The 20,944-nt window shown below is 44.7% G+C and overlaps 1 protein-coding gene across 1 annotated transcript in view; it reads right to left on the bottom strand.

The window, feature by feature from the left end:
* Positions 1–20,944, bottom strand: part of OBSCN (obscurin, cytoskeletal calmodulin and titin-interacting RhoGEF) — a 188,951-nt gene that overhangs the window by 91,336 nt on the left and 76,671 nt on the right. The window contains 7 exon segments of the mRNA XM_057708594.1: positions 163–429; positions 724–990; positions 1,883–2,152; positions 2,315–2,581; positions 2,735–3,013; positions 4,338–4,613; positions 19,206–19,479. Coding sequence (XP_057564577.1) covers positions 163–429; positions 724–990; positions 1,883–2,152; positions 2,315–2,581; positions 2,735–3,013; positions 4,338–4,613; positions 19,206–19,479 — 1,900 coding nt within the window.

Raw genomic sequence — 20,944 nt, forward strand, 5'->3', positions numbered from 1 at the left:
CAGGGAGAGGGTCTGAGCTGGCGGGAATCACTCAGCTGGTTCTAGGAAGGAGCTCCCCTCCTCCAGGATTCCACATCCCTGCCCACACCTGCCTCCCTGGGCCACCCTGGGGACAGGGGCAGGCGCCCTGGAGTGAGTCCCACTCCACCTACGTCCACCCACCAGTAACCACCAGATGCGCAGACGTGTGCACGCCCTCTGCCCTGAAGGCAACCAGACCGCTGTCCTGCCTCTGCAGCCCGGACAGCGTGAGGGTGTGGGTGGGGCCGTGCACCGCCAGCTGGCATGCGGGTCCCGGCTGGAGCCGAAGGCCGTCTCGAGTCCAGATGCCCTCCACATCGGCATGGGACAGCTCTACTTCCATTGTGACCGAGCCCTGCTCCTGCGCCTCCACTGCCTGCAGGCCCCGCACAAGCCGGACCTGGCGCACTACGGGACAAGCAAGGGGAAGCATGAGCCACTGCAGCAAGACCCTGGCCCGCAGGCCAGGCCCCATCACTCCCCCGGGGAGCCTCAAGGTGCCCTGGAGGGCGGGAGGCCTGCCCCCTCCCTCCCTCCCTTCCCCGCCTCCCCGGCCCCTGCAGACGGAGGTCCACCCCTTCCTCCCTCCTTCCCTTTTCCCCCTTTTCCAGGGTCCTGCCCCCAGGGGGAGATCCACTCCCCTCCTACCCTCCCCACCTCCTCCATGCTCAACTCCCAGGCCAAGCCTCCCAAGCTGCTCACTTTCCACAGTCAGCTTGGCCTGCGTCTTATCATCTGGGGTCTCGCAGCCATAGAAACCGCGGTCAGCGAAACCCACACTGCGGAGAACCAAGCTGTGACTTGAGCCCTCGGCGTGGATGTCCACATTCTTGCCCGGCGCCAGGGCCGCGGCGTTGCGTGTCCACTTGACCTGCGGCCACGGCCGCGTCAGCTCCACCTCCATGGTCACCGAGCTCCGCTCCTCCACGGTCTGCGGCTCCAGCTTCTTTTTGAACAACACTGGAGCCTCTGGAGTTACGGGAGAGGGAGATCATCACAGCCACTGCCACTCTCAGGAAAGCAAGGCAAGGGGACCCTGCCCCGACCCCCAGCCAGCAGAGCTGCCTTCTACCACGTTCTGACTCCAAGCTTGGCCATACTCAGAGCCCAGCTGCACACACGCACAGGTACAATTTTATGGAAGGAAACCACACTTCAGGGGGCGCTTCTCATTTCCCAGTCTCTCTCCCACCTCCTGCCCGCCTGCTCTGAACAACTCCTGCCATGCCCCACCAGAGCCTGGAACTCCTAAGAGTGGCCAGTGACTAGGAGCTATTGAGACAGGCAGACTCTGAGCCCCCAGACTGGCTGCACCAGAGTCTCTGCTTTAACGAGGCCCTGGACGCACCACATTAAGAAAGAGAAATGCTACAATGAACCTCCCAGTCGGGTTGTGCCGTGATCTCCCCAGAAGTGCATTTGCCCGCATTACTTCCTTACTCAAGAACTGAGATGGCTTGGCTCCCACTCACCCTCAGGTAAAGTTCTGGCTCTCCCCCATACAACCTGGCTTCAGCAAGCAAAGTGCACCCCTGTCATCTGCATCTGCTTGCACTGGCTGCCAACTCCACTCGCTCCCACCCTGCCATCCTTTGAGCTCAGCAAGGGAGCGCCTGAACCTCCACCCACTCCCAGACCAGGTGTGCACTGCAGGAGTTTACCATCTCCCCTTCAGAGCTGACGCCTGGCCCCTCGGTCCCACCCTACTCTTCTCCCTGTAGCTGGCAAACCCCATGTCCTCTGAAGTCAGCCAGACAAGCTGGATACAAGCCAGCAGCAGAAAGCCACCTTGGAACCAGCCCACTAGGAGACACCTGCTGCAAGGAGCCGGTACGCCCTTCCCACCGCCCCCCACACACACCTCGGACCCGGAGGGCAGCCTCAGACTTGATGCCCTCAGCCTCCACAGTGATCTGGCCGGCATCCTCCAGGGCCAGGCCCAAGATGGTCAGGCTGTGGCTGGCACCCTTCTGTGATATGAGGAACTTCTTGCTGGACTGCAGCTGGGCGCCATCCCGGAACCACATCACCGCCACGTCACTGGGGGTCACCACGCATTGGAAGGTAGCCTCACAGCCCTCCTCCGCAACCACAGCGCTCAGCTCAGACGTAAACTTGACCACACGGGGAACTGCAGACAAGAGCTCCACTTGAGAGGTGGGCAGGAGGGGTGAGGGCCCCCACCTTTCAGATGCCGTGGAAAGACACCTCTTCCAGGAAGCCGCCCAGGAATGCTCCACCAAGCCACCCACTCGCCCGTGCGACCCAGCCCATGTGTCCAGCAGCCTCATACCATTAACAGTGAGCATGGCACTGGTGTGGTCGTCGCGGCTCTCGCACACGTACTCCCCCGCATCCTCTGCCCGCAGGCCCAACACAGTAAGCGAGCGCTGAAGCCCCGCCGCCGCCATCTGGAAGCGTTTGCCGGCTCGGAGCGGCGTGTTCCCACAGCGCCACACCACCTCGGCCTGCGCCGGGCTCAGCTCGCAGACCAGCGTCACTGTGCCGCCCAGCTCCCCGCTCACGGGCTCCAGGGGATGGCAGAACTTGGCAGCCACCTCTGGCGGAGGGAAGGGGACGTCAGCCTGGCGGATTCAGGCCGCAGGACCAGCTCTGAGCTGCCAGGTCGTGTGCCCTGAGCCCCACCCAGTCTCCACTCTAGGATGCTGCAAACAGAGGGTTCCCAGAGGACTGCCCCGTGGCCCCCACTCACCTTCCACCTGCACCGGGAAGTCCTGCCCTTCTGTGCCCACGCGGCAGCTATAGATGGCACTGTCCAGGGTCTGCGCGTCACGCACGGTCAGGGTGTGGGTGTCCCCCAGGCTGGCCATCTCATGCCGCTTGCTGCGGCGAATCTCCACACCATCCTTGAGCCATGTCACCGCAGCCACAGAGGGTGTGGCCAGCGTGGCTGTCAGGACGATGTCCTCGTGTTCCTTGACGACCAGAGGTTCCCTGCGTCTGGGTCTCTCCGGGGTTGAGGGTTCACGCTCTGGCTCTGGGGGGAGGTGGTAACCAATGAGCATTAGAGAGGGGACCCTCGCATCCCTGGCCTGGGTCCCATCCCCACTCCAGGACACATGGTGGGAGAAGACTTGAAATGAAACTGCCCAGGCTCTGCAGCTCTCCACTGCAGCCTCCCTGCTGAGCAAGCCTGAGAGTAGATGCAAGGGGGCCACACTGCCTGCCAGGCACCGTCCAGGCTCATGGGGGCAGTGCGGGGCAGCCAGGAGGAGCCACCTGGGACCACAGCCTGGGGGCCACAAGCTCCATCCCACCAAGAGCTAAGTGTCTACGATCCCTGCCCCCACCCCAGGGGAAGATGGGTCCCGTGAGCAGCAAATGCAGGGAAAGCAGGGCACACAGTGACCCCGACACAGCCTGGGAGCTGGGACAAAATTCCAGAAGAGCAGTGAGGAGGAGGGCCAGGAAAGGAGGCAGAGGAGGACAGTCTCAGTAGAGGAATCCCCATGGGGAGTGGAGAGACCAGGCAAAGGCTGAGAGGTATGAAGCAGCTTGAGTGCCTCCAGTAGCCAAGTATGCGGGCAAAGCCAAGGCAGAGAAGGGGGAAGGCCCTGGGAGGGGGCCCAAGAGGCTCCCTGTGAGGGCTGACCCAGGGGAGCACCTGGAAAGACCACACTGGCTGCAGGATTGGGGCAAGGGTCACAACGGGGGACGGGGACAGCATCAGCCAGCTCAGGACACTGAAACCCAGTGCTGCCATCAGCAGCCAGGACTGGCAGGAGGGACGGGAGCAGGCAACATGCCGGCTTGGCTCAGGCCCAGGACAGGATGGGCATCTGAGCAGAGGCCAACACAATGGGCTGACCTAAATAGAGCTGGACGGTCATGGCCCCAGGGTCAGAGACAGGGACTCCAGACCCAATGGGGGCAGAGGCATCCAAAGCTGGAAGCTCCTCAGAGCAAGGCTGGGCTCCACAGCTACCCTGGAAGACTGAACACGGGAATAGTGCCCCCCTGCCAACCACAGACAGAATGGCCACATCAGCAGGTGACAGGCCTTAGCAGCCTGAAGATGACTGAGAGTGCCTCTGTGGCAGGTTTCATGCTGGGAAAGGTGGGGATGTGGTGGAGAGATGCAGGAACCTGGGGGAGCAGATGCCAAGACTGTCCTGGACGAGGGGCTTGGCAAGCATCCTGCAACTCAAGGACCTTCCCAGCAGACAGAGCCCTGGGACTGACGGCACTGGAGAACCCAGCAAGGCCCAACACACATGTCCCCCACCCTGCTGGAGATGTGCTAATTTCTCCCATTTTTCAGGCGCTCAACCTCTCCACCCAACCCTGGCACCCACCTGTGACATTCAGGTGGAAGGAGACCCTCTGGCCCCCAGCCTCGCAGCTGTACTCCCCGGCGTCAGCCTTGCCCGCCTGCTGCACCACCAGCCTCCGGGTGCAGCCTGTGGCCTCCATGCACACTTTTGGGCTTGCACTCAGCTTCTTCCCATCCTTGTACCACGTCACCTCCGTCTGGGCCTGGGCCACCTCGCAGCTCAGCGTGGCACTGGCCGCCACCACGGCCTGCACTTTGCTGTGTGCCGGCTGCTCCTTGGCAAACACCACCGAGGGCTCTGGGGACAGGGAGGGATGCACAGGGTCAAAGACACCATCTCAGTCAGGAAGGCAGCTCTAGGAAAAGAAGACCTGGACACATGGGAAGGGGGACTGCAAACTTCTCTATGTACTGTGCTAGTTGTGCAACAAGTACCCACAATTTATCTATACATTCTACCACCAATCAGTGCATGTTGTTCCAAGTGGGGACTTTGTGAAAGATTCGTTCCACGCACATGTGCTTCTAGGAAAGGAACTGTGAGATCAGGACCATGCACACCTCAGCCTTCCTAGATGATGCAGAGTCTTTCCCACGTGACTGCAGAAAACGTTCCCACTCACAGCGCATGAGAGTTCCTAGGGCTCCATGCTCTTGTCTGTTCTCGGTGTTGTCAACTGTTGGCAGTCTGGTATTGTACTTCCTGAGCTTTCTTTTGCACAGCCCTGATGATTTACAAAGTGGAGCACTGTTTCTCATCTTTTTGACTTTTGGTGTTTGCCTTTCTGTAGTGTCACAAGTAGCAGTAGCACTGTCTGTCTTTTCCTTATTCATTTTCAGGAGCTCTTCATATATCTGTATGAGAGCTTTGACAACTATGGATGTGTAAATATTTTCTCCATCTTTGTCACCTGCTTTTTCACTTTTTATGTGTCTTCTGTTGATATAAAGTTCTTAGTTTTAATACAGGCAAGTATGTCAATTTGTCCTTTGTGATTAATGCATTTATATCCTACGTAATAAATCTTTTATTACCCTCAGGTCATTAAATAATCTATATTAGCTGCTAAGAGCTTGCTTTATCTTTCACATTGGAGTCTCTAACTCACCTGGAGTTAGTGTTTGCTTGTGCTGTGAGAGAGACGTCCATTTTTATTATAGAGGAATAGATATAAAAATAGAGATATATGCATACAGTTGCATGGTATTACCACAGTTTCATGAAAAGACCACCCTTTCTCTATACCACACACAAGCACTACAAAACTAAAAAACAGAAAAGGGATGGGGGAGCCTGGTTATGTGCGGGGCTGCTTCAGAGCTCCCTGTTCTGTTCCTCTGTTCTGTGTATTTATCCCTGCATCGACACCCAGCTGTCTTCATTACTGCAGCTTTGTAATAAGTTTGGTAGCCTGCAGATCAAATGCTTTCACCTCATGAGTGCTTCGGTTCCACTTGACCCCTGGCATCACCTTGTCAGTTCTGACACACCCACAAAAGAACTTTGCTTTGGATTTTGATTAGGAACGGACATCTTTGTGCCTTCCGTGCATATCTCACCACTCATTTAGATCTTTTCACTGCCTCCCTAAAATATTGAATAATATCCTCCCTCAGAAGCCTTAAACATACTTAAACATACATAAAGATATGGAATTAGAAGCATGATACTCTTTTTTTTAGGTTTTTTTTCCTTCAGATCTTTATTAGAGTATAATTGCTACACAATGTTGTGCCAGTTTCCGCTATGCAACAAAGTGAATCAGCTGTATTTATACATATATCCCCATAGTTCGATGCTATTGTAATTGTCTTAAAACATCATTTTCTGACTCTTTATTGTTAGTACATCTACACAGGAGTGTTTTCTGTGCGTTTTGTATGTGGCAATCTTCCTTAACTTTCTTACTAACTCTAAAAACTCTTCCTTTTCTACTTTCTGCATGAATAATCTTATCTGTGAAGTCCACCTCTGTTTACCTGAATCTTATTACTTTATATTCCTCCTTACAGGCTGTACAGTGTTGGACACAAGCTGTGACAGTGGAGCCACTTAAAATGCTCCAGTTAAAAGGAAAGGCTTTCCAGGTTTCCCTATAAGTGTGATGTTTGCTGTTGTTTTCTTTAGTATACTGTATCAAATTAAGGAATTATCCTTTTATTACCAGGTTATTAAGTGGTTTATTAATATAAGTACATGCTATATTTTATAAAACTCTTATTCTGGATATGATGTAAACATTTTATCAAGCACTTTTATTCTGCATTTTTAGGTAAAACATGCTTTTTCTCTTTTAGCTTCTTAATGTTATAGATTGTACTGATTTTTCTAATGTTCTGATGTTGAACCAACCTTGCGTTCCTGGGTTAAGATCTGAGTGTATTACACTCTTCATGTATTGCTCCATTCACTTTGCCAATATTTTGTATAGGATTTTGATGCTGACATCCACAAAAGATTGGCCTGTAATTTCTATTCTCTATACTTTGTCAGATTTTGGTATTAATGCTATGCTAGCCACGTAAAATGAGTTAAAGAGTACATATATAGGGGAAGAAAGATGGCAGTGAAGCAGAAGGACGTGGAATGCATCTCTCTCCACAGATACACCAGGAATACATCAAAAGATGCAATAATTCCCACACAGAACCAGCTGAACACTGGCAGACGACCTCGGACACCAGAAAGGACTGCAAAGATCCCTACATAACTGGGTAGGACAGAGGAGGGAAAAAAAGGAGAAAGAGAAGGAGAAGAAAGGAAAGGGATGGGTCCCACACCCTGGGTGGGGGGCGGATCTGAAACAGAGGGGAGACTGCCAAATTTGGGGAAACGTTCCTTATCTGACAGGGAAACCCGTTCTCCAATGGGGAATTTCTCTGGGTCAGAAGGGAGGCATTAAGGACTGTTCAAAGAGGGTGAAGCGGCTGATCTGTGGCAGGCAGGAAAGAGTGAGAAACACACGGAGGGTCCGCACCACGGCTCAGCGTGTCTGGACTGAGACGACAGTTCACAGCTGAACAGGGGGTCTGGGAGCTGCAATGTGGGAACTGGAGAACTGGTTCAGGGTGAGAAACATTGTTGGCAGCAGGGAGACAGACTGAGAGGACAGGAGGGTAGAAATCCATAGCAGAGAATGCCTACTGCGGAAAGCTGGGCAGCCATGGTGGCAGCGCGATGCTGCTGACTCACAAGCAGGGGGGAGGAGCCGTGGGTGTAGCCTCTCTCTTGGCGCCTGTGACAGACAAAGGAAGGACCCCTCTGGGCCTGGCTAGTGCAGTCAGGGATAACAAAGGTCCCCAGGCAGGGCTGGCCTAGAGTGCCTGCAGCCGAGAGCCAAAAGCCCACAGAGTGGCCCAGCTCTGGAGACATTCTGTTTACACCTGAGACGCCAGCATCCCTCTGAAATGGGCACCACCACAGCCAACTGAACTGCCATGACCCAGGCAGGGCGCCACTGCTCACTCACTCCCAGGGGAAGGAGCCACTATTGTACCCTCTCTCTCCCCACACACCAGCGCTTACAGACGAACAATAAAAGAAGCTCTGCTGGTCACAGAGTAATACAAAAAACCCAAGGTGGGTAGAAGGGCACTTACAGCTGAGACCCCAAGGAAACAGAAATATCATGATTAATTCTATTGATCTGGTCCATTCTGGGGTCAGTTCTATCAGTTCTAGCTTTTTTTTTTAATTAATTACAATCTTAGTCCTAAGAAAACTACACATTTTATAACATATTTTTTATTCTATTTTTATTCTTAGCCTTTTTATATATTTCTATTTCTAGCTATTTTTTGTAGTGCTGACTGTATCTCTCCTATCTTCTTTTCATCTCTATCTTATACATTTCTATTTTTTTCTTTTTCTTTTCATATTTCCAGTTACACTATGTTCTTCTGTTGCCCTGTCTTCTATCTCTTTTTAGTTTCTTTTATCTTAATATACTTATAATCAATATTATCTCTCAGTTCTGTTTCCTTGCTTTATTCTCCAGATGACACACTGCTTTGGTTTTTATTATTAGGTTTGGTCTTCATCTTAGTTCTGATTATAACTGTCTGATTTTGTTTTGTGAATCTTCAGTCTGTCTGATTGTACTCTTGCTCTTTATTATATTTGATCCTAGCTTTCAAAATTTCCCTGGATATGTGCTTGTGGGGGGGGGGGTTGTTGTTTTTTTAATTAATTACTATCTTAGTCCTAAGGGATCTACACATATTATACATATGTTTTATTCTTTTATTCTATTTTATTCTTCTATTTTTATAATGAGACTTTTTACATATTTCTATTTCTAGCTAAGTTTTTGTAGTGCTTACTTTATTTCTCCTACCTTCTTTCCTTCTCTATCTTGTATACATTTCTATTTTTTTCTCTCCTTTCTTTTTCATCTTTCCAGTCACACTACGCTCTTCAGTTGCCCTGTCTTCTATCCTTTTTTAGTTTCTTTTATCTTAATATAGTTATAAGCAATATTATCGGTCTGATCTGTTTCCTTGCTTTATTCTCCAGATGACACACTGCTTTGGTTTTTATTATTAGGTTTTGTCTTTATCTTAGTTCTAAGTATAATTGTCTGATTCATTCTGAGAATCTTCAGTCTGTCTGCTGGTACTCTTGCTCTTTATTATATTTGATCCTAGCTTTCAAAATCTCCCCGGATCTGTGTTTGTGTGTGCATGGTTTTTTTCCCTCATTTTTTGTTTGTTTCTTTGATTGTTTGTTTGTTTTGGTTTGGTTTTCAACTTCTGTTGGTTTTCTCTTGGATTGTCTGATGGCATACTGGGGTTCTTCCATCACTTCTTTCCAGTGCCTTATGTTCTATTGGATTCAGTATTTGTGTGTATTATTCATGTATGTGTTTCCTTGACTTAGTATTTGTTTGACTCAACACTCTGCCATTAGTCTGGGACTTGGACAGTCTTTTTTAAAGCCATTTATTGCCAGGACAAGCAAACTCTGAAGTCTGGACTACTCCATCAGAAGTCAAGTAGGAGACTCTGGGGAGGGAGCACTGACTCCAGGATGCTAGACTACTAGGGAGTCCTCAAACACAGGGAAAATTAACTGCAGAAAACTCTCACTGAGCCCTGTATCAGAGTCTAAGGCCCGGCTTTGTCCGACTGTCTGCAACTGCCAGTGCTGGACACCTCACACCAAACTACAAATAAGACAGGAACACAAACCCACCCATTAGCACACAGACTATCTAAAGCCATATTAAATTCACACATACCCTAAAACACACCACATGGCATGACTCTGCTCATCAGGGAGAAAAGACACAGAGCCACATACCATAAAGCAGACATCAGACCCCCCTACAAGGAAGCCTACACAAGACACTGGACAAACCCCACCACAGGGGGCAGAGGGCAGAAACAAGAGGAATTACTACTAGGCAGCATAGGGAAAGGAGGCAGCAAATCCTATAAATTAGACAAAATGAGAAAACAAAGAAACACCATGCAGGCAAAGGAGCAGGGAAAAAACCCACAAGACCAAATAAATGAAGAGGAAAGAAGAAAATTGCCTGAAAAAGAATTCAGAGTAATGATAGTAAAGACAATCCAAAATCTCAATAACAAAATACAGAAAACACAAGAAACAGTTAATAAGGACTCAGAAAACCTAAAGAGCAAACAAACAGTAGTGTACAACAAAATTAAAAATACTCTAGATAGTATAAACAGCAGACTGAGGCAGAAGAAAGAATAAGTGAGTTGGAAGATAGAATGGGGGAAATAACTGTCACAGAGCAGGAAAGAGAAAAAAGAATAAAAAGAATAGAAGACAGTCTCAGAGACCTTGGGGACAGCATTAAGCACACCAGCATTGGAATCATAGGCATCCCAGAAAAAGAAGAAAAAATGAAAGGGTCTGAGAAAATATTTGAAGAGGATATAGTGGAAAACTTCCCCAACATGGGAAAGGAAATAATTACTCAAGTCCAAGAAGTGCAGAGAGTCCCATACAGAATAAACCCAAGGAGAAATACCCCAAGGCACATATTAATCAAACTAATGAAGCTTCACACAAAGAAAAAATATTAAAAGCAGCAAGAGAAAAGCTACAAATAACATATAAGGGAAAACCCATAAGGATAACAGCTGATCTTTCTGCAGAAACTTTGCAGGCCAGAAGGGAATAGCAGGATATACTGAAAGTCCTGAAAGAGAAAAACCTACAGCCAAGAATACTCTACCCAGCAAGAATCTCATTCAGATTTGACAGAGAAATCAAAATCTTTACAGACAAGCAAAAGGTAAGAGAATTCAGCACCATCAAACCAGTCTTATAACAATTGCTAAAGGAACTTTTCTAAGTAGGAAACATAAGAGAAGGAAAACACCTACAAAAACAAACCCAAAACAATTAAGAAAATGGTAATCAGAACACACATGTCAATAATCACCTTAAATGTAAATGGATTAAGGGCTTCCTAGGTGGCACAGTGGTTAAGAGTCCGCCTGCCAATGCAGGGGACACGGGTTCGATCCCTGCTCCAGGAAGATCCCACATGCCGCAGAGCAACTAAGCCCATGCGCCACTACTATTGAGCCTGTGCTTTAGAGCCCATGAGCCACAACTGTTGAGCCCATGTGCTGCAACTACTGAAGCCCACACACCTAGAGACCTTGCTCCGCAACAAGAGAAGCCACAGCAATGAGGAGCTCGTGCACCACAACGAAGAGTAGCCCCCACTCACCGCAACTAAAAGGAAGCCCACGCACAGCAAAAAAAAAAAAAAAAGACCCAACACAGCCAATAAAATAAATAAATAAATAAATCTATAAAAAATGTAAATGGATTAAATGCTCCAACCAAAGGACACAGACTTGATGAATGGATACAAAAACAAGACCCTTCTATATGCTGCCTACAAGAAACCCACTGCAAACCAAGGGATACATACAGACTGAAAGTAAAGGGATGGAAAAAGATATTCCATGCAAATGGAAGTCAAAAGAAAGCTGGAGTAGCAATACTCATATCAGACAAATTAGACTTTATAGTAAAGACTATTACAAGAGACAAGGAAGGACACTCCATAATGATCAAGGGATCAGTCCAAGAAGAACACATAAAAATTGCAAATATCTATGCACCCAACATAGGAGCACCTCAACACATAAGGGCAAATTCTAACAGCCATACAAAGGGAAATCGACAGTAACACAATAATAGTAGGAGACTTTAACACCCCACTTGTATATCAATGGACAGATCATCCAAACAGAAAATAAAAAAGTACACACAAGCTTTCAATAACACAGTAGACCATCTCGACTTAATTGATATTTATAGGACATTCCATCCAAAAACGACAGAATACCCTTTCTTCTCAAGTGCACACGGAACATCTTCCAGGACAGATCACATCCTGGGTCACAAATCAAACCTTGACAAATTCAAGAAAACTGAAATCATATCAAGCATCTTCTCAGACCACAACACCATGAGACTAGATATCAATTACAGGAAAAAAACTGCAAAAAATACAAACACATGGAGGCTAAACAATTCAACCAAGAAATCATTAAAGAAATCAAAGAGGAAATCAAAAAATATCTAGAAACAAATGACAATGAAAACACAACAACCCAAAACCTATGGGACGCACCAAAAGCAGTTCTAAGAGGGAAGTTTATGGCAATACAGTCCTACCTTAGGAAACAAGAAAAATATCAAATAAACAACCTAACCTTACACCTCAAACAATTAGAAAAAGAAGAACAAAGAAACCCCAAAGTGAGCAGAAGGAAAGAAATCATAAAGATCAGAGCAGAAATAAATGAAAAAGAAAGGAAGGAAACAATAGCAAAGATCAATGAAACTAAAGGCTGGTTCTTTGAGAAGATTAACAAAATTGATAAACCATTAGCCAGACTCATCAGGAGAAAAAGGGAGGATGCAAATCAACAGAATTAGAAATGAAAAAGGAGAAGGAACAACCGACACCACAGAAATACAAAACATCATGAGAGACTACTACAAGCGACTATATGCCAATAAATTGCATAACCTGGAAGAAATGGATAAATACTTAGAAAAATACAATCTTCCAAGACTGAACCAGGAAGAAACAGAAAATATGAGCAGACCAGTCACAAGTACGAAAATTGAGACTGTGATTAAAAATCTCCCAACAAACAAAAGCCCAGGACCAGATGTCTTCACAGGCGAGTTCTATCAAACATTTAGAGAAGAGCTAACACCTATCCTTCTCAAACTCTTCCAAAAGGTAGCAGAAGGAGGAACAATACTAAACTCATTCTACAAGGCCACCATCACCGTGATACAAAAACCAGGCAAAGATGTCACAAAAAAAAGAAATTACAGGCCAATATCACTGATGAGTATAGATGCAAAAATCCTCAACAAAATACTAGCTAACAGACTCCAACAGCACACTAAAAAAATCATACACCATGATCAAGTGGGGTTTATCCCTGGGATGCAAGGATTCTTCAATAGACGCAAATCAATCAACGTGATACATCATATCAACAAATTGAAGGATAAAAACCATATGATCATTTCAATAGATGCAGAAAAAGCTTTTGACAAAGTTCAACATCCATTTATGATCAAAGCTCTCCAGAAAATGGGCATAGAAGGAAATTACCTCAACATAATAAAAGCCATATATGAAAAACCAAAAGCCAACATCGTTCTCAATGGGGAAAAACTGGAAGAATTCCCCCTAAAAACAGGAACAAGACAAGGGTGTCCACTTTCACCACTATTATTCAACATAGTTTTGGAAGTTTTAGCCACAGCAATCAGAGAAGAAAATAAAATAAAAGGAATCCAAATTGGAAAAGAAGAAGTAAAATTGTCACTCTTTGCAGATGACATGATATTATATATAGAAAACCCTAAAGACTCTACCAGAAAACTGCTAGCACTAATTGATGAGTTTAGTAAAGTAGCAGGATACAAAATTAATGCACAGAAATCTCTTGCATTCCTATACACTAACAACGGAAGAGCAGAAAGAGAAATTAAGGAAACTCTCCCATTCACCATTGCAACCAAAAGAATAAAATACCTAGGAATAAACCTGCCTAAGGAGGCAAAAGATCTGTATGCAGAAAACTTTAAGACATTGATGAAAGAAATCAAAGACGACACAAACAGATGGAGGGACATACCATGTTCCTGGATTGGAAGAATCAACATCGTGAAAATGACTGTACTACCCAAAGCAACTTACAGATTCAATGCAATCCCGATCAAATTACCAATGGCATTTTTCACAGAACTAGAGCAAGAAATCTTACGATTTGTATGGAAACGCAAAAGACCCCGAACAGCCAAAGCAATCTTGAGAAGGAAAAATGGAGTTGGTGGAATCAGGCTTCCTGACTTCAAACTATACTACAAGGCCATAGTGATCAAGACAGTATGGTACTGGCACAAAAATAGAAAGGAAGATCAATGAAATAGAACAGAGAACTCAGAAGTAAGCCCAAACACATCTGGGCACCTTATCTTTGACAAAGGAGGCACGAGTATACAATGGAAAAAAGACAGCCTCTTCAATAAGTGGTGCTGGGAAAATTGGACAGCAACATGTCAAAGAATGAAATTAGAACAATTCCTAACACCATACACAAAAATAAACTCCAAATGGATTAAAGACCTACATGTAAGGCCAGACACTATAAACCTCCTAGAGGAAAACATAGGCAGAACACTCTATGACATCCATCAAAGCAAGATCCTTTGTGACCCACCTCCTAGAATCATGGAAATAAAATCAAGAATAAACAAATGGGACCTCATGAAACTTAAAAGCTTTTGCACAGTGAAAGAAACCATAAACAAGACTAAAAGGCAACCCTCAGAATGGGAAAAAATAATTGCCTATGAAACAATGGACAAAGGATTAACCTCCAAAATATACAAGCAGCTCATGCAGCTTAATACCAAAAAAGCAAATAACCCAATCCACAAATGGGCAGAAGACCTAAATAGACATTTCTCCAAAGAAGACATACAGATGGCCAACAAACACATGAAAAGATGCTCAACATCACTAATCATTAGAGAAATGCAAGTCAAAGCCACAATGAGGTATCACCTCACACCGATCAGAATGGCCATCATCACAAAGTCTGGAAACCACAAATGTTGGAGAGGGTGTGGAGAAAAGGGAACTCTCCTGCACTGTTGGTGGGACTGTAAGTTGGTACAGCCACTATGGAAAACAATTTGGAGGTTCCTTAAAAAACTACAAATAGAACTGCCATATGATCCAGTCATCCCACTACTGGGCATATACCCAAAGAAAACCATAATCCCAAAAGAATCTTGTACCATAATGTTTATTGCAGCACTCTTTACAATAGCCAGGACATGGAAGCAACCTAAATGCCCATCAACAAATGAATGGATACAGAAGATGTGGCATATATACACAATGGAATATTACTCAGCTATAAAAAGGGATGAGATGGAGCTCTATGTAATGAGGTGGACAGAACTACAATCTGTCATACAGAGTGAAGTAAGTCAGAAAGAGAAGGACAAATATTGTATGCTAACTCACATATACGGAATCTAAAAATGGTACTGATGAACTCAGTGACAAGAACAAGGACGCAGATACAGAGAACGGACTGGAGAACTCGAGGTATGGGAGGGGGCGGGGGGTGAAGGGGAAACTGAGACGAAGCGAGAGAGTAGCACAGACATATATATACTACCAACTGTGAAATAGATAGTCAGTGGGAAGTTGTTGTATAACAAAGGGAGTCCAACTCGAGGATGGAAGATGCCTTAGAGGACTGGGGCGGGGAGGGTGGGGGGGACTCGAAGGGGGGGGAGTCAAGGAAGGGAGGGAATACGGGGATATGTGTATAAAAACAGATGATTGAACTTGGTGTACCCCAAAAATAATAAAAAAAATAAAAATAAATTTAAAAAAAACCATATGATCATCTCAATAGATGCAGAAAAAGCTTTTGACAAAATTCAACATCCATTAATGAAAAAACTTTCCAGAAAATGGGCATATGAGGAAATTGCCTTAACATAATAAAAGCCATATATGAGAAACCAAAAACCAACATCATTCTAAATGGTGAAAAACTGAAAGAATTCCCTGTAAGAACAGGAACAAGACAAGGGTACCCACTCTCACCATTATTATTCAACATAGTTTTGGAAGTTTTAGCCACAGCAATCAGAGAAGAAAATAAAATAAAAGGAATCCAAATTGGAAAAGAAGAAGTAAAATTGTCACTCTTTGCAGATGACATGATATTATACATAGAAATCCCTAAAGACTCTACCAGAAAACTGCTAGCACTAATTGATGAATTTAGTAAAGTAGCAGGATACAAAATTAATGTGCAGAAATCCCTTGCATTCCTATACACTAACAACAGAAGAGCAGAAAGAGAAATTAAGGAAACTCTCCCATTCACCATTGCAACAAAAAGAATAAAATACCTAGGAATAAACCTAACTAAGGAAGCAAAAGACCTGTATGCAGAAAACTAGAAGACACTGAAGAAAGAAATCAAAGGCTATACAAACAGACGGAGGGACATATCATGTTCTTGGATTGGAAGAATCAACATTGTCAAAATGACTGTACTACCCAAAGCAATTCACAGATTCAATGCAATCCCTATCAAATTACCAATGGCATTTTTCAAGAAATTTTATGATTTGTATGGAAACACAAAAGACCCCAAATAGCCAAAGCAATCTTGAGAAGGAAAGATGGAGTTGGTGGAAATAGGTTTCCTGACTTCAAACTATATACTACAAGGTCACAGTGATCAAGACAGTATGGTACTGGCACAAAAATAGAAAGGAAGATCAATGGAACAGAATAGAGAACTCAGAGGTAAGCCCAAACACATATGGGCACCTTATCTTTGACAAAGGAGGCACAAATATACAATGGAAAAAGACAGCCTCTTCAATAAGTGGTGCTGGGAAAATTGGACAGCAACATGTAAAAGAATGAAATTAGAACAATTCCTAACACCATACACAAAAATAAACTCCAAATGGATTAAAGACCTAAATGTAAGGCCAGACACTATAAAACTCCTCGAGGAAAACATAGGCAGAACACTCTATGACATACATCAAAGCAAGATCTTTTTTGACGCACCTCCTAGAATAATGGAAATAAAATCAAGAATAAACAAATGGGACCTCATGAAACTTAAAAGCTTTGCACAGCGAAAAACACCATAAACAAGACAAGAAGACAGCCCTCAGAATGGGAGAAAATACTTGCCAACGAAGCAACGGACAAAGGATTAACTACCAAATAGACAAGCAGCTCATGCAGCTTAATACCAAAAAAGCAAATAACCCAATCCACAAATGGGTGGAAGACCTAAATAGACATTTCTCCAAAGAAGACATACAGATGGCCAACAAACACATGAAAAGATGTTCAACATCACTAATCATTAGAGAAATGCAAGTCAAAGCCACAATGAGGTATCACCTCACACTGATCAGAATGGCCATCATCACAAAATCTGGAAACAACAAATGTTGGAGAGGGTGTGGAGAGAAGGGAACTCTCCTGCACTGTTGGTGGGAATGTAAGTTGGTACAACCACTATACAAAACAGTTTGGAGGTTCCTTAAAAAACTAAAAATTGAACAACTGGGTATATACTCAGAGAAAACCATAATCCAAAAAGAAACATGTACCATAATGTTCACTGCAGCACTATTTACAATAGCCAGGACATGGAAGCAACCTAAACACCCATCAACAGATGAATGGATAAGAAAGATGTGGCACATATATACAATAGAATATTACTCAGCCATAAAAAGGAATGAAATGGAGCTATATGTAATGAGGTGGATAGACCTAGAGTCTGTCATACAGAGTGAAGTAAGCCAGAAAGAGAAAAACAAATACTCTATGCTAACTCATATACACGGAATCTAAAAAAAAAAAAAAAAAATGGTACTGATGAACCCAGTGACAGGGCAAGAATAAGGAAGCAGATGCAGAGAATGGACTGGAGGACACTGGGTTGGGGGGGCAAGGGGCAAAGGGGAAGCTGGGACGAAGTGAGAGAGTAGCACAGACACATATACACTACCAACTGCAAAATAGATAGCTAGTGGGAAGTTGCTGTTTAACATAGGGAGATCAACTCGATGATGGGTGATGCCTTAGAGGGCCAGGATAGGGAGGGTGGGAGGCAGTCACAGGAGGGAGGGGATATGGGGATATATGTCTAAATACAGCTGATTCACTTTGGTGTACCTCAAAAGCTGGTACAAGAGTGTAAAGCAATTATATTCCAATTAAGAGCTTAAAAAAATACAGCTCATTCACTTTGGTGTACCTCAAAAGCTAGTACAAAAGTGTAAAGCAATTATATTCCAATAAAGAGCTTAAAAAATAAAAAATAAAAAATAAAAAATAAATTTTTAAAAAGGAGTACATACACACACACATATATACACATACATACACATATACATATATGTCCATACGTCCATCTATATCCATATATATCTATATCTATTTATCTCCTTTTTCCATTCTCTTAAAGAATCTCTGTGAATATGGAATAATTTCTTTCCGGAATATTTTATATAATTTGCCAATAGAGCCACTGAGCTTAATCTCATTCTTTGAGATTTTTTTTATTATGGTTCCATTTATTTAAAAGGTTATAAGACTATTCAAGTTGTTTATTTCTTCTTGTGTAAGTGCTGATATAGTTTTCTAAGAATTGGCCAATATTTCAAAACTTTTCAAATTTACTTGTGTGAAATAATATCATATTTCATTATATAATATAAAAATGTTTCATAGTGGGTTTCTTGGTATCTATATACACCTGTGAATCATTAAATACTGATACAATAACAAATTGTTATGTGGTGGCATTCAGGAGTCAATGTAGGACCGCAGCCCACCTCTATTTGAGGTTAACCTCTTTTAACAAAAGGAAACTAAAGTTAGTTTGCAGACATCTCTGTGAACCAGCCCCCAAGGTACAGACACACACCGGAGTCATTAGGAAATGCTATGAAATAAATACTGCTTTACCAGTCAGTGGCTGCTACTACCATACCTCATCTTTAACAAAGCACGCTGGTGTAGGAAAAGCTCCTTACAACTCTCCATTTCTAAATCTATAAACCAAACTCCAAAAGGAATACTGACACAGAATGTACTCGCTGAAGACAGAAGGAAACCAAAATTTGCTTTTAGAAGAATGTGCCATATCTCAGAGGTGCATATCAAAGGCAGGTATCTACCAACCCTCTTCTCTTGGTTTACTTTGCACGGACATTGCAACAGAACCGGAACCTAGATTTTGTGACATCTGGGTACACAGATAACTTCTACAACCATGTACAAGGAAGAAAGAGTGTCCCAAAACAACTAAAACTTTGCTGACCCAAAATTCAGACTTGAAGTAACGTCAAGTAAGATTATGTGGCTGAAACATCCCCTTATCAGGTTCAAAGAAATACAAACATCTTTGATTAGGGAGAATCCCCATATGGTTCTGGGTGAGGGAATTTGGAGGCCGCTAGAACATCCAAAAGTACATTCGCACAACCCAAGGTGAGAGACCTCCAGTCTACTTGAGACCCCAGGGTCGAGAAGGAGCCAGGGTCCTGGACACCAAAGATCACCTGGAACATTACAACATGGAAACACCATTCACAGTGCACAAGAGGGGTCCCTCTTCCTTCTATACACACCCTTCCCACCCAGTGTTCCTGGGATAAAGTGGGAGGTGGGGAGATGGGAGATGTAAAGAGATTAAATGTGATGGGAAGACCACCGAGTCTGTCACGGCTATAAGCTAGTCGCATCATCTTCAAAAAGGGCTAATTTAGCATCCCCCCCAAATAACTGACCTGTGACATCCAGGTGAAAGGAGACCTTCTGGCCCCTGGCTTTACAGCTATACTCTCCAGCATCTACCTTCCCCGCCTGCTGCACCACCAGCTGCCGGGTGCAGCCCGTGGCCTCCACATGCAGTTTTGAGCTTGAACTCAACTTCTTCCCGTCCTTGTACCATGTCACCTCCGTCTGGGCCTGGGCCACCTCGCAGCTCAGCGTGGCGCTGGCCCCCGCCACGGCCTGTACTTCGCTGTGTGCTGGCTGCTCCTTGGCAAACACCACTGAGGGCTCTGGGGACAGGGAGGGATGCACAAAGTCAAAGATGCTATCTAAGTCAAGATGCAGCACTGGGGAAGAAGGACTAAATGATGAAGCAGGAGGACTGGAAAATTCTCTAGATGCTGCCTAGCTGTGTGGCTTGAAAAAGCCCCACCTCCTTCTCAGCAGGCAACCACACTTTATCTATACACTCTACCCCGGATCCATGCCTGTTGTTCCAGGTGAAGATGTAAGAGACTTCTGTGCACACGCTACTCTGGGAGAGGAATTTCAGGGTCATGAGACATGGGTTCCTTAACCTTCCTAGAGGATGCAGAGTCTCTCCACAGGATTGTGCAGGGAGGGTTCTCACCCACTGTGCAGGAGAGATCTTGAGGGTCCACCCTCTTGCCTACGCTCAGTGTGTCAACTGTTGTCAATCTGGTGGGAGTTAAGTTGTATCCCCTGTGGCTGTCTCTTGCATGGCCCTCATGACTCACAAAGTGGAACAACCTCTTCAATCTTTTGGCCATTACTATTTGCTTTTCTTCAAGTGTTTTGCCCAATTTTCAATACATTGTCTGTCTTCTCCTTATTCATTTTCAGGATCTCTTTATATGCTTAAGTGCTAGAGATTTGACAATTATGTGGCTTGTAAATATCATATGAAACTTGCCTTTTCACTCATGTGGTATCTCTGGATGAATCGAAGTTTTAGTTTTAATGTAGTCAAATATAAGATCGTATTCCATTGTTCTATTTAAGACTTCCTCACCCTGAAGTCATTAAATAACCTCAGATGAAGTTTTTACGGTTTTACCTTCACAGTGTGGTCTCTAACCCACCTGGGGTTCCTTTTTAAGTGTCTTTCCAGTTACCTATGCAATTTTTTATATGATTAAATGTTGAAAACGCATATTAAAAAGACCGTCCTTTCTCCATTGTCTACACAAACTCAGTGGTTAAAAAAACGGTGGCAGGGGGCAGGGTTGGAAGTTCATTTATTCACTGGTCCAATCGTGAGCTCACTATTCTGTTCCTTTGATCTGATAAGTGTCTCTGCATTGTGACCCCAGCATCTTTATTACTGTAGCTTTAGGATAATTCTCTTCCTCAGGAGTATGTGGGCTCTACTTGGCCTTTGGAATCTGCTTCTCAATGTTCAACCCTCCAAAGAAAAACATTTCTTGGATTTTGATTGGATGTGAATACATCTGAGTCTTCCATAGATTTCCATCCATTTCTTTAGGCATTTTTTAACTTGCTCTCTCAAAAGTGTTCAATAATTTTCCCCCACTGAGGTTTGTTTTTTCTTTTTTTCTTTTCAGGAGAATTTTTTTTTTTTTTTTTGGGCTGCGTTGGGTCTTCGTTGCTGCACACGGGCTTTCTCTAGTTGCTGCGAGCGGGAGCTACTCTTCATTGTGGTACACAGGCTCCTCATTGTAGTGGCTTCTCTTGTTGTGGATCATGGGCCCTAGACACGTGGGCTTTGGTA

This window comes from Hippopotamus amphibius, chromosome 15, assembly GCF_030028045.1.
Source record: "Hippopotamus amphibius kiboko isolate mHipAmp2 chromosome 15, mHipAmp2.hap2, whole genome shotgun sequence".
NCBI classification, from domain to species: Eukaryota; Metazoa; Chordata; class Mammalia; order Artiodactyla; family Hippopotamidae; genus Hippopotamus; species Hippopotamus amphibius.